The sequence below is a fragment of the Serinus canaria genome, chromosome 2, assembly GCF_022539315.1.
Source record: "Serinus canaria isolate serCan28SL12 chromosome 2, serCan2020, whole genome shotgun sequence".
NCBI lineage: Eukaryota > Metazoa > Chordata > Aves > Passeriformes > Fringillidae > Serinus > Serinus canaria.
In genome coordinates, this window is record NC_066315.1 from 34,234,131 (window position 1) to 34,246,938 (window position 12,808).

General features: G+C 39.0%; 1 protein-coding gene across 1 annotated transcript in view; it reads right to left on the minus strand.

Annotated features, from left to right (window-relative positions):
* The window catches only part of JAZF1 (JAZF zinc finger 1), a 187,649-nt gene that overhangs the window by 80,076 nt on the left and 94,765 nt on the right, over positions 1-12,808 (minus strand). Inside the window, exon 2 of the mRNA XM_030234730.2 lies at positions 4,537-4,609. Coding sequence (XP_030090590.1) covers positions 4,537-4,609 — 73 coding nt within the window. The remainder of the gene's footprint in view (positions 1-4,536; positions 4,610-12,808) is intronic.

Here is a 12,808-nt window from a genome sequence, read left to right on the forward strand (position 1 = left end):
CTTGTTACTGCATTAGTAACATAGTGCATACTAAACATAACATTACTTAGAATTTTGCCACTTTTCAAAATAACTTTCAAATAATTATTAAATTCTATGGTGTTGGCTGTTTGTTTTACTCCTGGAAAAAACAGGTAATAGAAGTAGAACTAGTGAGCTGGACAAGACATAGGGAGAGCTTGCAGTGGCCAGAACTTTACATGCAATTAATTTCTTTCACGAACGTATATGCTCACAGAAATGATTGATTTTACTTCTCATGGCATTAAAAAAAGGAGGCAAAGTAAGAAAACTTTGTCTTGAGAAGTCAATGACCGGTGAAATAAAAGGGAAGTGGGGGGAGATGAGATGCCTGAAGCCTATAGGACTTTACAATGGTAACAGTGAGGCAAAATCTTGCTAGTTAAAAATATAAAATCTGGAAGGCGAAGCGAAAATGTTAGATTGGTGCAGAGATGTGCAAGGATAATCTTGGGCTCTTCGTCTAAGAATGCCATCCAATTTTGATCACAGGTTTAATTTGTGCTCCCAGCTGTGCATGAGAATGAAATTTATAGACATTCAACAGTCTCATTCAACAGACTGCCCAGAGGCAACACTGAAAATGTTCTCACCAGTGTTCTCTAACTGCTTGCAGCATTGATGCTTGAAACATATTTTATTATATAACCCTTCTTCTATGACCTTAATTATGAACAGAAAAACACTATTAAAAAGAACCTGGGGTTAACGTAATTAAAGTATTTTGCTAGATTTTAAAAGACTTTAAGATTACAACAGTCTTTATTTTCAACAATTCCCTAATATAGCCATTATGCAATTTGAAGTAGAAACAGTATATAATTATGACTGCTTAGTTTCAGTTGTAGGTGCATACCAGTTTTCTTTTTCCCCATCTGGATGAAACTTTTTAAAACAAAGCAATTACTGTATTTAAGAAAAATGTATTTCATGGAAATTGTAATAAATAGAGAATTAATTGTTCTTTCTATGGTATATGTTTCCAATAATACATGTTACTATGGTACTTCCCACCCTTCGTACTCAAGGTGAAAGGAATTTACCCCAATAATTTATGCTTTTTTCCTATTTCTGATACTTACAATCTAAAAGTTGAAATACCTCCATTAAAACTTAATTGTAAAGAATTTTTCATTCACTAAAGTTGGGAATAAGAGCTTTTTTTTATTATAAACATTTTTTAAATATTATCTTTTCAGGCAAAGGAATTATTTGCATGCCTCTGTTGTCTTCTCACTTGGTCCAGTAATAGTGGCATGCTTGTTTTGCTGTTTTCTAAAAAGCCCAAACATTCCCACAGCAACTGCTTTTCTCATTAACAGGTAACCAGCAGTATCCACATGAAAGGAACTTTCAAATCTGAGAATACTGAAAAATCTCTCTCCATTAGACTGCACCAGTCTAAAAGCTTTGTCTGCATGCTGTAATGCTGGGTAACAGAGCAACCTCGAGAGCCATCACCTCTAAAGACCCAGACCAGCACACCCAGAGGCTCAAACAATGCTATGCAAATTCCAATAAACTCCAAGCAAAATTCAGAGTCATGTTTATTAACTTTAAAGCTATAAACCCTGTATTTAAGTAGCAGTATAAGCAATATTAATCACTGTGGCTAGCTACTGCATTTCAGTGCAGTACAAAATATAAAGGTGTGCTGACCCATCTACAAAGGAAACTCCTCCAGAAAGTACTGGAGGATATGGGCCCAAGAGCTCATTTGCAACTACTCCTGACAGATCACAGCCAGTTTCCCATTCTTGTAGCACCACTGAACTCCTTGCAGACAAACCTCTCCTGTATTAATAGGATGGAAACAGATTAACTGCATCTGCTTTGGCTGTAGTGTGTCTTTTATTGATTCCAATTCTGACTTCTAAGAAACTACAGCAGAAGAAAGCAGGGAATAGCCATCAATACTGGGGACTGCACTAAGGCTACACTAAACTTTGTCTGAGAAAGGGATTTGTGGCAATTCAGTCAGTGTCTGATGGAAGTGTTTGATGTAGCAGTAACAAACCATTATGACCCATAATTTATATTTTGTCCACCCGTTTTAAAAGGAACGTTATCTGTCTACATGAGGATCACACACTATGGAAGCAGCATCTGTGTGCAGTTACTGAAAGCTGTAATGGCAGTAAATCTCCAGAGGGGAAAGAGCTGGAGCCTTACAGATTTAGACATCCACAATCTGAGGGTTGTTTCAGAACTTCAGAGCTCAAACAGTATTGCCAAAATAATATGCCTGAGAAAATAACCAGGGAAAGAAGGGAAATGGAAACAAGAGTATGTTTCAAGTTGTAAACAGAGACTCCAGTACCCTTCCCACTCTACTATCTGTTTTACTGATACTTTATCCTCCCAGCTATCAAGCCAGACAACCCAAATTTATGTTTTGTTTTAGCTCATAATAGCCACTGTACAATGGGGCAATGGGCAGAGCATAAAGCACACCCATTTAATCTTTCTACCACAACATATATTTAGTGTACATCTTATCATACAATTTTGGCAGTCCCTGAGAATCAGCTGTCCCTATTTTCCCAGGCTCCACGAGACCGTATGGCCCACACAGAACATATTGAATATACAAACTTGCAGAGGAAGATTGTTTTAAGGTCTGTAACTCACAGCAGGAACTGAGCTAAGTTCAGTTCCACTTGGAAGCCATAAAAGCATGGGTTTAAAAAAAGTGCAGCAGTATCTGGTGTTTGATATCTAACAGTATGCAACATGTTTATGACATGTATTAGGCTACAAAATCTGAGTTCATAGCCTGGGACAACAAAGCAGAACTCAGCTCTGGCATATGTAGTGGGAAATAGAAAGGCATGTCTCGTACTGTAATGGATATTGCTGCTCCCTCAAGAGCTTGAGTTGCATAGAGCAGGTGGTTCAATGAAAGATACTAGCACTTTGGAAAAAATTAAAATACAACTAAAAGAGCAACTAAATAGCAGCTGGTTCAAGCACAAGTCAATTCAGATTCAGTTTTACCATACAAACAACACAATTCGGGGTTCTCCAGAATTACTTTTCAGAAATGACAAGGTAAGAAAGTTTGGACAAAACATGTGGCGACTAAAACTGTCTCAGTCACACAGAACTCTGTTTAAAGGGTACCAAAATAATGAAATCTAGATTAGTTATCACTTCCAAACTGCTTTAAAATTAGTCTGATTCCAAACTGGATTATCAAGTCCCACTGTCTTAAAACAAGTCCCATGGTCAAGTATGTGGTCTTACAACAGCTTTTCCCTAATTTAAAAAAAAGAACAAACCCAAAACTTTTACCCTCTCTCACATAAAATAACCACAGAAGCAAAAAGAGAAAACACCCAAGTGTATGATGGAAAGAGGGAAACATACCAACATGCACAGCAGCATACCAAGCCTACACATTGGAAAAGAAAGTTTTATACATTAAATGAGATCAGCAGAACTAAGTGTTAAAAAGGGTCATGGCTAATTTCAAAATATGCTTTAGGAGTCGGACTGTCTCCAGGAAGAACAAGAGTTACTTGCCAAGTAGGAAATCATGTCAATGCTGGCTATTCTTAATCATAGTCTCATGTAGTGGAGAAAATGTAGTCATTTCACCAAGTGAACACCACTTCTTACTTCCATACCTTGAAGTATTCTTCCCCCACACACCCACTGACACTTTTTTGCTGCAGCAAACATTATAGAAAGTCAAACAGTGGATTCTGTGTCTTTAAAAGTTTGTTGGTTTTTGCTTTTGTTTCACTTTTTCGCATTTGTAAAACGAAGCAGAATTATAAAGAAAAGTGTTGTGTGACCCAAAAGAGTTTGAATCAACTCAGTCTATGCCAAACTGAATCTTGGGTTAATCTTCCAGGCTTATAGGGTTATGAGCTTGTATCTCATCCTCTAGACAGCGAAATAAAAAAGCAAACTGGTCTTCTATGCATAAAAAGTAATAATCCATGCTGGAGTACCCTGGAGGTTTCAGTACCACCATCAGTCAATAACTAAAAAGCTGGGGATCTGTTACTCAGAAAAGTACTACTTTCTTAATAGCTTTCAAGTTTTAGGTTATACATGGCCAGTAAGCAAGATTTTTAAAGATATATATTGTGGTTGAAAAATTTCTGAAGTTCTGTAAAAAAATCTGTTTATATACTGAACTATTATCAGATAGAGCTTTTTTCAATCATAAGTGAAAGCTTTCTCTACTCACTTGTGTGAAGTACAATAAAATGGAAAACTAAGCCAAGAAAAATTATCTTGTTTGGCATGAGATTTAGCTAAAACATCAAAAGCTAAAACCTCATTCCTAAGTATTTGAGCAGTACAGCTGAAGGGCTGCATGTGCCCTATGCAAAAGTCATTAAAATTTTAGTTAAATTTTAATTCAACTGTTTTTCCAAAACAGGTGTTTCGATAGTGTCATATGCCATGGTGCAAAAGAGTGCATCCATATGCATGCCATTTTGGTAGAATATATATCATACAAACCAAGATCAGTTTCACCTGAAAAATATCCACACTTACCTGTTAATGTAACTTAGAGCAACATAGGTTGGCTGCTGAAGTTCTTGTTTTTCTAATACACGTGGGTCTGTATCTGGAATAAAGAAATACATACATAGAATTCAGCTTTGTGCATTTACACTGAAATTAGGGGACTGAATGGTGCAAAGTAACCTAAGTGGACACAAGAGGTACAAAATAACTCAACCCAGTTTATTCATAGAGTACACTTAGCACAGCTCCATCACTCCCCCATTCATTCATAAACACAGTATTGCGTTACTTTACCCAAGAATTTGAAACATCAACAGTGATGTAATTTCCAACTGTCACACAAGCTTTCACAATCCCCCTCATAAATACTAGTTTTCACTGCTTTCCATGATTTATACTGTTAAATGGCTCAAGACTGCTTCTTTTTTAGTGTAGCTATTTTAACATTTTAAGATGTTCCAAGAGTGATTAGATCTCTTCTGTTGGGTCTTGAGACTTTTCTTCTGCATCTCTGAGTTTTGTTCTCTCCCTTCTCTACAGCTTATTTTCTGAAGCTCTGAATCAGAAAAGTCATACAAAAATGTTCTTGAAGCAAAATGCTTGCCAAGCAGAGCACTGCCCACCAAAAGCCCCGAAGCAAACACATCCAAATTCCCTCAAGTGCTAACTTTCTCACTCAAGTGAAAAAATATGTTTTCAATCACTGTTTCCATTGTCCTTCGCAGTTAAGTTGTGCTTTTATCTAACAAAGGAGTTTTGGTTTGAATTTTTGAAACCAAAGCCAAGGGAGTACGTTCATAGTTTAGACAGCATTCTTCTACCAAAACCCAGGGTTATATTGAAGTTTCAATATAAATTGAAGTTTCAAATACAACTTTGCCCTGCAAAGTTGATAGGCACCTTTAGGAGCTGAGCATAAATAGTCTTCAAATGTTCCCAATGGAAAGTGTGCATCCTGCCTGTGCAGATCACTATAGTCATTAACAACATGTTTTATGCATTACTTGAAAAGCAATTCTGTGTGTAACTTCTGTGTTTTAACTATCAAGAATAAAAACTGCCTTTACCAAATGGCTCCCCACAGCACTGCTGCTCTCCATCTTTTATTTCTCAGAACCATCTACTTTGTGTTTGGTGCTGGGGGGAAGGGCACGAGGCACTCCAAGAAAATCCCATATTTTGGACTGTTCTTGCTTCCTCTTAGAGATTTTAAGCATTGTTAATGTTTAAAAACTCATTATCTTGATAAGCACATTAGTTTCACTTGATCAGTCGCTTTTGGTGGTTTTAAAACATGGTGGGGTTTAAAACATGATACAATTATTTTGAAATCCGTCTCTGCTGCTGTGCCTTAAGGAAGAATTTTAACTGAACTGAATGGGGACGGTGCTTGAGGGTGAGTGCATCTGTCACACCACTGCTGAAGCAGATAATGTCTTTATTCAAGGAGAAGGGAATCCCCTGTCTGCCTCTCAAAGCTCAGACTGATCCCAATCTTTCTCCTTTCACTTGTACCTGCACAGCTTAGGCTGCAGGATTTGCTAACACGCCTTTATCAATATATGATAAATACCACATATTTATCAATATATGATAAATAACTCTATGAAAGTTCAGTGAAGAGGGATAAAAGAACAAGTCCCAGTCCAATGAGCAAACCCAAGCCTATTGCTCTCAAGAGGATAAGATCTTGCTGGTGCCTGGGGAAATTCTGCAGTAATTGCACATCACATTCCATATGAAGCTCACCAAAGACAGCCAAGCATCAGAGATCTCCCATGGTGTCTAATTCATTTTTCTGAGGAAGTGAGGCTCACACAGCATACACAGACCTTTTACTTGCCTTTGTTTCAATAAAACCCATCATCATTTAGCAGGCCAAGCATACAACTACTGCCATGGAGAGCTCTCAGCTTTACACCTCCGTGGTGCATGGCCTGCCATGGAGCTGTCTCCATGCAGAATGTCTGCAGGGCATTAATCCCAGCCAGGACTGTCTGAGAACTGCTGTGATGCCTAGAGAGGCTGCCTGGAACAGAGGCTGGATAGAATTAAAGGAATAAAGTAGGTATTTATTCAAAGGCCTTTAAAGAATACACCTTGGGCAGGCCAAGAGCACAGCCATGGCTCTACCCAAGATGGTCAGTCTGGATCCAGACCAGTCAGGAGTTTTTACACTTTTATAAGTTTTGGTCCATTTACATATTGGTGTTAATTGTCCAATTACAGCTTCAGTCCCATACTCAGAGATTGCTCTCCTCAATCTGCTGGTTTTACTTTTTGGGCCAGAAGCTGCAGTGGTGTCCTTGGTTCTCGGGCTGGAAAAGGTTTGTTTTGTTCAACAATTGTTTTATCTGTGAAGACAACTTGCTAACACTTTATATGAAGTTCAGAGTCACACACTAAGGCAGTACAGAATCTGAAAAATGCGAAAGCTAAAATGCAAGGCATCAGCTGCAGCCCAGGTTCAGGCATCTGTGGTTAAATAACTATGTCTTTGCTGATCCAGTTCTTAAATGGGATTAACCTTCACCTATAAACAACAGTTTCTGTGACTGAAGGAGACAAAATTGGGGCTGGTTTACATCAGAGTGCTGCACATTATCTGTGGGAGAGGACAGGGAAAGGCTCTAATGGAGAGTCCACCGCCCTTCCCGCAGCTTGCCAGCGGCTCCCCCTAACACCAGCTGAAGATGAAAATACAAAGACAAAAACCAAAAGCCCCATAACTTTTGTGGGAGTTTGTTATCAAAGCAGAGAGCAATTTGCCTGCTGGCACCTGGAGAAAGCAGACTCCTGTCTCTCAGTAGGTGCTGCCTGTCACACGAGGAGCACCATGCAGATTCTATTCGTTCTATCTGTCCCTCCCCACTCCATGTATCAGACTTCACACACTTTTAAAGCCAATTATGCTGCATATGCCAATTCCACAAAATAATCCAAGCCATGGTAAAAAATCTTGTATGAATTTAGCCCTTAGAATGCTTGACACATTTTTATTCCTCTTGCAACCAGATGCTGGGTTGCCAGTCATGAGAATGCTGCATTCACTTCTGCACTGCAGCAGGAGCTACACATAACACTGCTGGGTACTATTTCTCTTCCTCAGCTATAATATTAAAAAAAAAAAAAACCACATAAAAGTGTTTTGGGGCCACAGTAAGGCCCTCAGAGAAGAGCAGAAGAGAGGAGAAACAGCTGTGCCACAAGTGGCAGCAGCCCTGTGGCCCTGGCACAGTCCTTCCTCAGTGGAGGGACATTAAGGGGAACACTGGCAGCCCCTCTGCATCCACCTAAAACCTGCATGGCTGTGCTATCCAGGCACATGCACATTTGGCCCACCACTGCCAGCTTTTTTCTCACTGTTTAAAAATGCCACCAGTCCATTCCTTTCTGCCTCCATTCCCTCTTCCTCAGACAGTGCCTTTCCTCTCTCCTGCCCCTTTCTAACTCCAATTCTTCCCATATATCCTGCCCTCCATTGCTCTCAACTGCTTTCTCTGTTCTGTTCTCCTCTCAAAATGTCCCAACATAAGAACAAGTTAAAACTTTGATGGAGATGTTGACAACCACTTGCTCACTCTTGTACCACAGGACTGCACATGGATGCAATTCATTCCCTGGGCTGCCCTCTTTCCTTCTGCTCCTGCCTAACTCTTCCACTCCTTTATTGTATTTTACTTCCAATTTAGGCAGTCTCTGCTTACATTCCTGATGTTAGTTAGCACCTTTTTGAGCAGAGATCACAACCATCTCAAACTTGATTAAAAAACCCCCAGTAGTTAGTGCTTTTTTTTCTTTCTTTTTTAAGGAATAGCAAGTACAGCTACAGTGGGATTAAGCATCAGTATTCCCTGATGCTGAACCTTCAATCCTGGACTTCCAGCACTCTGCTTTTCTCATGCCTAAGCACATTCATACAGACACTAGAAATGTTTTCTAATACCACACATGCTGCCCAAAGCTTTCTTTGAACAGAATGTTAGGCATCAACCAATGCTCTCATTTAATCTGACTTGGGAATGAGGAGCAGGGGAGACAAAAATCTGTTGTCAATCTCACAAAAATGGCCCTGTGTAACGTTACATGTTTAGTTAATGTTTCTTCAAACTCACATAGACCGGTCAAAGTCAGCCAAATGTAGCCTAAATACTTTCCAAAGAGACACCTATAATGGTTTAAACACTCACAAACGACAAATTGCTTCTTGAAAATATTTAAGCAATATAACTTTGGGCTGATCTGAGTTCCCTTTCTTGTAAGAAAAATATCCAGCATATGCACAAAAACTACTCCAGAATTTGAGGGGACTGGTTGACTAACATCACTTTAACTAGCTACCCTCACTTGAGTTAACAAGGGTTACCCAAGGCTCACTACTTCACTGGTTTTACAGTAACACTTTAAATCCGGTAGAACAAGGTGCCAGCTGCTGTACATTAGCTGCCTTCATTACTTGTCGCTTCTTATAAACATTATGTGCCACTGATTTCATTCTACAGTGGGAAGAATTATTTTCTGTAATGCTGTGAGAGTTTTTTAAGCTATGTCCTCCTCATTGACTATGGTGCTAGATTTTTTTTTTTAATGAAATATTAAAATAAAATTTTTATTTTATACTAACTACTCCAGAATTTTGCTCTGCATCCCTTCGCCTTTAAAAGACTGAAGTGTGGATGGTAACATCCATAAGAGAGGCAGAATTACTCAGTCATCTGCAGGATCAGACCCCCTCCAATTTCTCACATCTACAACGTGCTTCATGCTGAACAACTAGACAAGTAGTATGAGTGTATAATTAAGGCTGAGAGACCATAAATTGCACTGAGCCATCTTTGAACTGTTCACAGAAAGCCAGGCATTTTCTGTGGAGTATGTTCTAAAAAAATAAATCACTGCCTACTGAAGCATGCTACGATCACTAATCATCTCACTACACAGAAATAACTTGCACCCTGTAAAATCCTAACCTGGCAAAGCATTTTGAAGAGAGCAAATCATAAACAAAGGCATACACATCCTGTATAAGCACAGTCTTCAATTATATAACTTGGTTCTACATTAATATTTCTGCACAAAAATAGATGCCACCTCTTCATTGTACATAATGCAGCAGAAAGCTTTTACCCCTCAAGATACAAGAAAGTTATCAGAAGCAACTTCACTTTCATAAGAGCCCTGGTTTTAAATCACTGTGAAAGATCACTTTTCACCTTACAAAATGCTAACAAATTCCAGTGGCATTATTTTAAAACCACAAGCTTTCTTCTTACAGGGAACAGGAAAGGTCACTACCACTACCAAAGTGGTAAAGATAGTCTCAGGAAAAAAAAAAATGACCTAAAGGTGGTAAAAATTATACTGCTCTTCAACATTTTGAATATGAATTGGCCAGTTCTGTTTTAACCCCACCCTGGCTCCATTTAACAAATGCAGAGGTTGAGGTCAAGACTAACAGAAAATCCAGGTGCCTAAAGGAGGAGACATGAATCCCTACTCACTTACAAATGCGGTGGCTGGATTGTCAGAATTTTTTGGTACCTGTAATCCTCCAACAGATTTCACAGACCAACAACCTGAGTAGGTCCCTTATGGCTGATAGTTGTCCTTCTATCCATCTTTGTCATAGGGGATACTATGCTTATTGAGTGTGGGGGAACAAATTTCAGCCTAACAAACAAGGTCTCTCAGCGAGTTGCAGTGAGCCTCTGGTGAGAAGTACAAGACAGTTCACTGATGTTGCAGATATTATGTTTTGGAGGGAAGGGTTTAGAGATGTCCATATCTTAAAAAGGCTTAGGTTTGAAAAATATGTCTTCTGTAAGTCTCATCAATTTTATACCAAATAGTTATAACAAAAGCCAAAAGGCAAAACTCCCTTAGCCAGCCCAAGGGCCTTATTTCCATTTCAGTTTAATTTCTAAAAGAGTAACAAAATGCCTTTAATGTAATGAAACTAACAGCCCTGCAAAGGATTTTAAAAGGATTTTATAAGCACATATTTGCAAGGACCAAGGACTTACAAGTCTCTCCCAAGTCACTTGGAGATGTTAATGATAATCTCACCTTTTTGTGCAAGATCACACTGGGGTAAACTGCCAACACAGAGGTTCCCCAGACTCAAACCTGACTGCCAGAACATCCATACTCACGTTCTGCTCACCCACCAGCAGGTTCACAGAGTGCCTGTCTTGTATTTCACTTGGCCTTGAAACTGGCTGATATAAGTCAGCTCAGCTAGTTAATTAAAACCTACACTTCCCTTGAAACTGGCTCGCTTCACTAATGATGCCAAGGCAAATATTTCTGTTGGCTTCCTCAAAAGTCTGCAATTGTTCCTATGTGGATGTAGCTTAAAAAGCCAGAAATAGATAAATTCAATGTTACTGGAAATTGCTCCCCATCTTAAACCTCCATCACAAGGAAACCATTATGAGTTTCACAGTATCAATTCCAAATGCAGCGTTATTCGTGTCTTCTTATAAATAAAAAAAAATCACAGAAAATTTAACACAGTCCCTTAATTATATCTTTAACAGAAAAAAAAAAGTCCTCCTCTTCAAAAAGGAGATTATGCTCTTCACTTCAAAGACAGAACACTGGAAGATGATTCTGCAAGAATTTTAAATCTGGAATTCAAGGGCACCTTTACTATTTAAACAAAAGTTTAGGTTCTTTCCAGGATCAAGGTGTTAAATGCCACAGAGATGGACTTCTCAAAATGTGTGACAGAGATCAGATACCAAACTTTCACATTTCCTCAATAAGCTCTTTAGATGACTTAGCTCTCTAAACAGATGACTAAGAAAGCTACATTCAGTCAAGTACAAACAAGAAAACACTGTACTTATGTCAAGTTTCACAGTTTTGGTGAAGGCTAGAGGCTCCAGAATATGTTTTAGGACAAAATTCTGCCTGCTTGGTCTATCCCAGAGTTGCAAAAATTTTTCATTTAGCTCCAAACAGTTTATTTCCCCCATCAAATTGTACTTAAGTGCATGAAGCCATAAAAAAAGAGACCCTTACAGACACAGGTTACATAAGTAATACCAGAAGGTCATGAAACTGTAGGATTTTTGGCCAGCTGGGGGACAGCTCTGCTGGGCTGCTGCTCAACCCAAGCCTGTGGACTTCCCACACAGCAACTGAGCGACTGCAATTGCTGCATTACAGCAGGAGAATAATGCAGTCCAAAGACAAGGTAAAGCCTCAGAAGTCACAGCCCAAAAGCTGAACTGCTGTGGACTTCTCCTAAAGCCTTCAAGCACAAAAAGGTTCTCATTAATCTTAATAACTGCAAATTACATATTACACATGTAGACAAGTGGTTAGCAAAAGGAAATGTCAAACAGAAGGTTTGTTTAAATGGAGGCTGCCTCAGTAAAAAAACCCAACAAGTATAAATTGGGAATGCACACCCAGGCAGCTGGAAGGCAAAGCAGCAGCTGCTGACTTAACACCCTGGATTAGCACACACTGGCCCCTTCATGTTGGTGCACCTCCCAGGGAAGTGGGGCACTCCTTGTGGAGTTCCCAAGGAAAATGGTAATTTGTAAAAACGGCCTCTTCATTGGAAAGACACCATGATCCCAGGGACAGCACTCCCAGCCTGTTAGCTTCACCGAATCTTAATGAATGCAGAATCTCTGAGATGCAATCATAGGACATCACTGGAAGAGGGAGTATAAAAAAGGGTCAGAGAAGTTCAAAAGCAGAAAATCATTGAAAACTAAAGCACAAAAACTTCTGAGAACACCACGACCAACATCATCCATTCACTAACTCAGACTAACACAACTGAAATTCCATTTTGTAACACAACCCCTGTGAGACACAAGAACTCAGGGTTTTGTCATATGAGAAAATGGTATCTTGGTGGGTGATAAAATAACACATGGTATTTCAGACAACCTACACAGAAACAAGCCTGTGCTTTGATATTACAGCAGAATAGAACCTTTGATATAACACTACCTTGGAGCAATCCTTTTCCATCCTTGCAAGCTGCCACTATTTAATTCAGACTGTGAACTTTTAAAAATAATGGCCATCCCTTATCTTGTGCAGACAAACAGGGTTCTGATTACAGCTTCACATGTATTAATTTAGTGCACAGTTACTAAAGGTATTTTAGCAACACAACTGAGATGATCACTTGACATTTTCAATTTTTAATTTAAAAACCAAATAGACAAGTAAACAAACAGAAGGACTTGCAAACCTGAAAAACATCTTTCATTGAAGAAAAAAATTGTGATATAATCATATGCAAGAAAAGGTTATTTCAGATATGGACAAT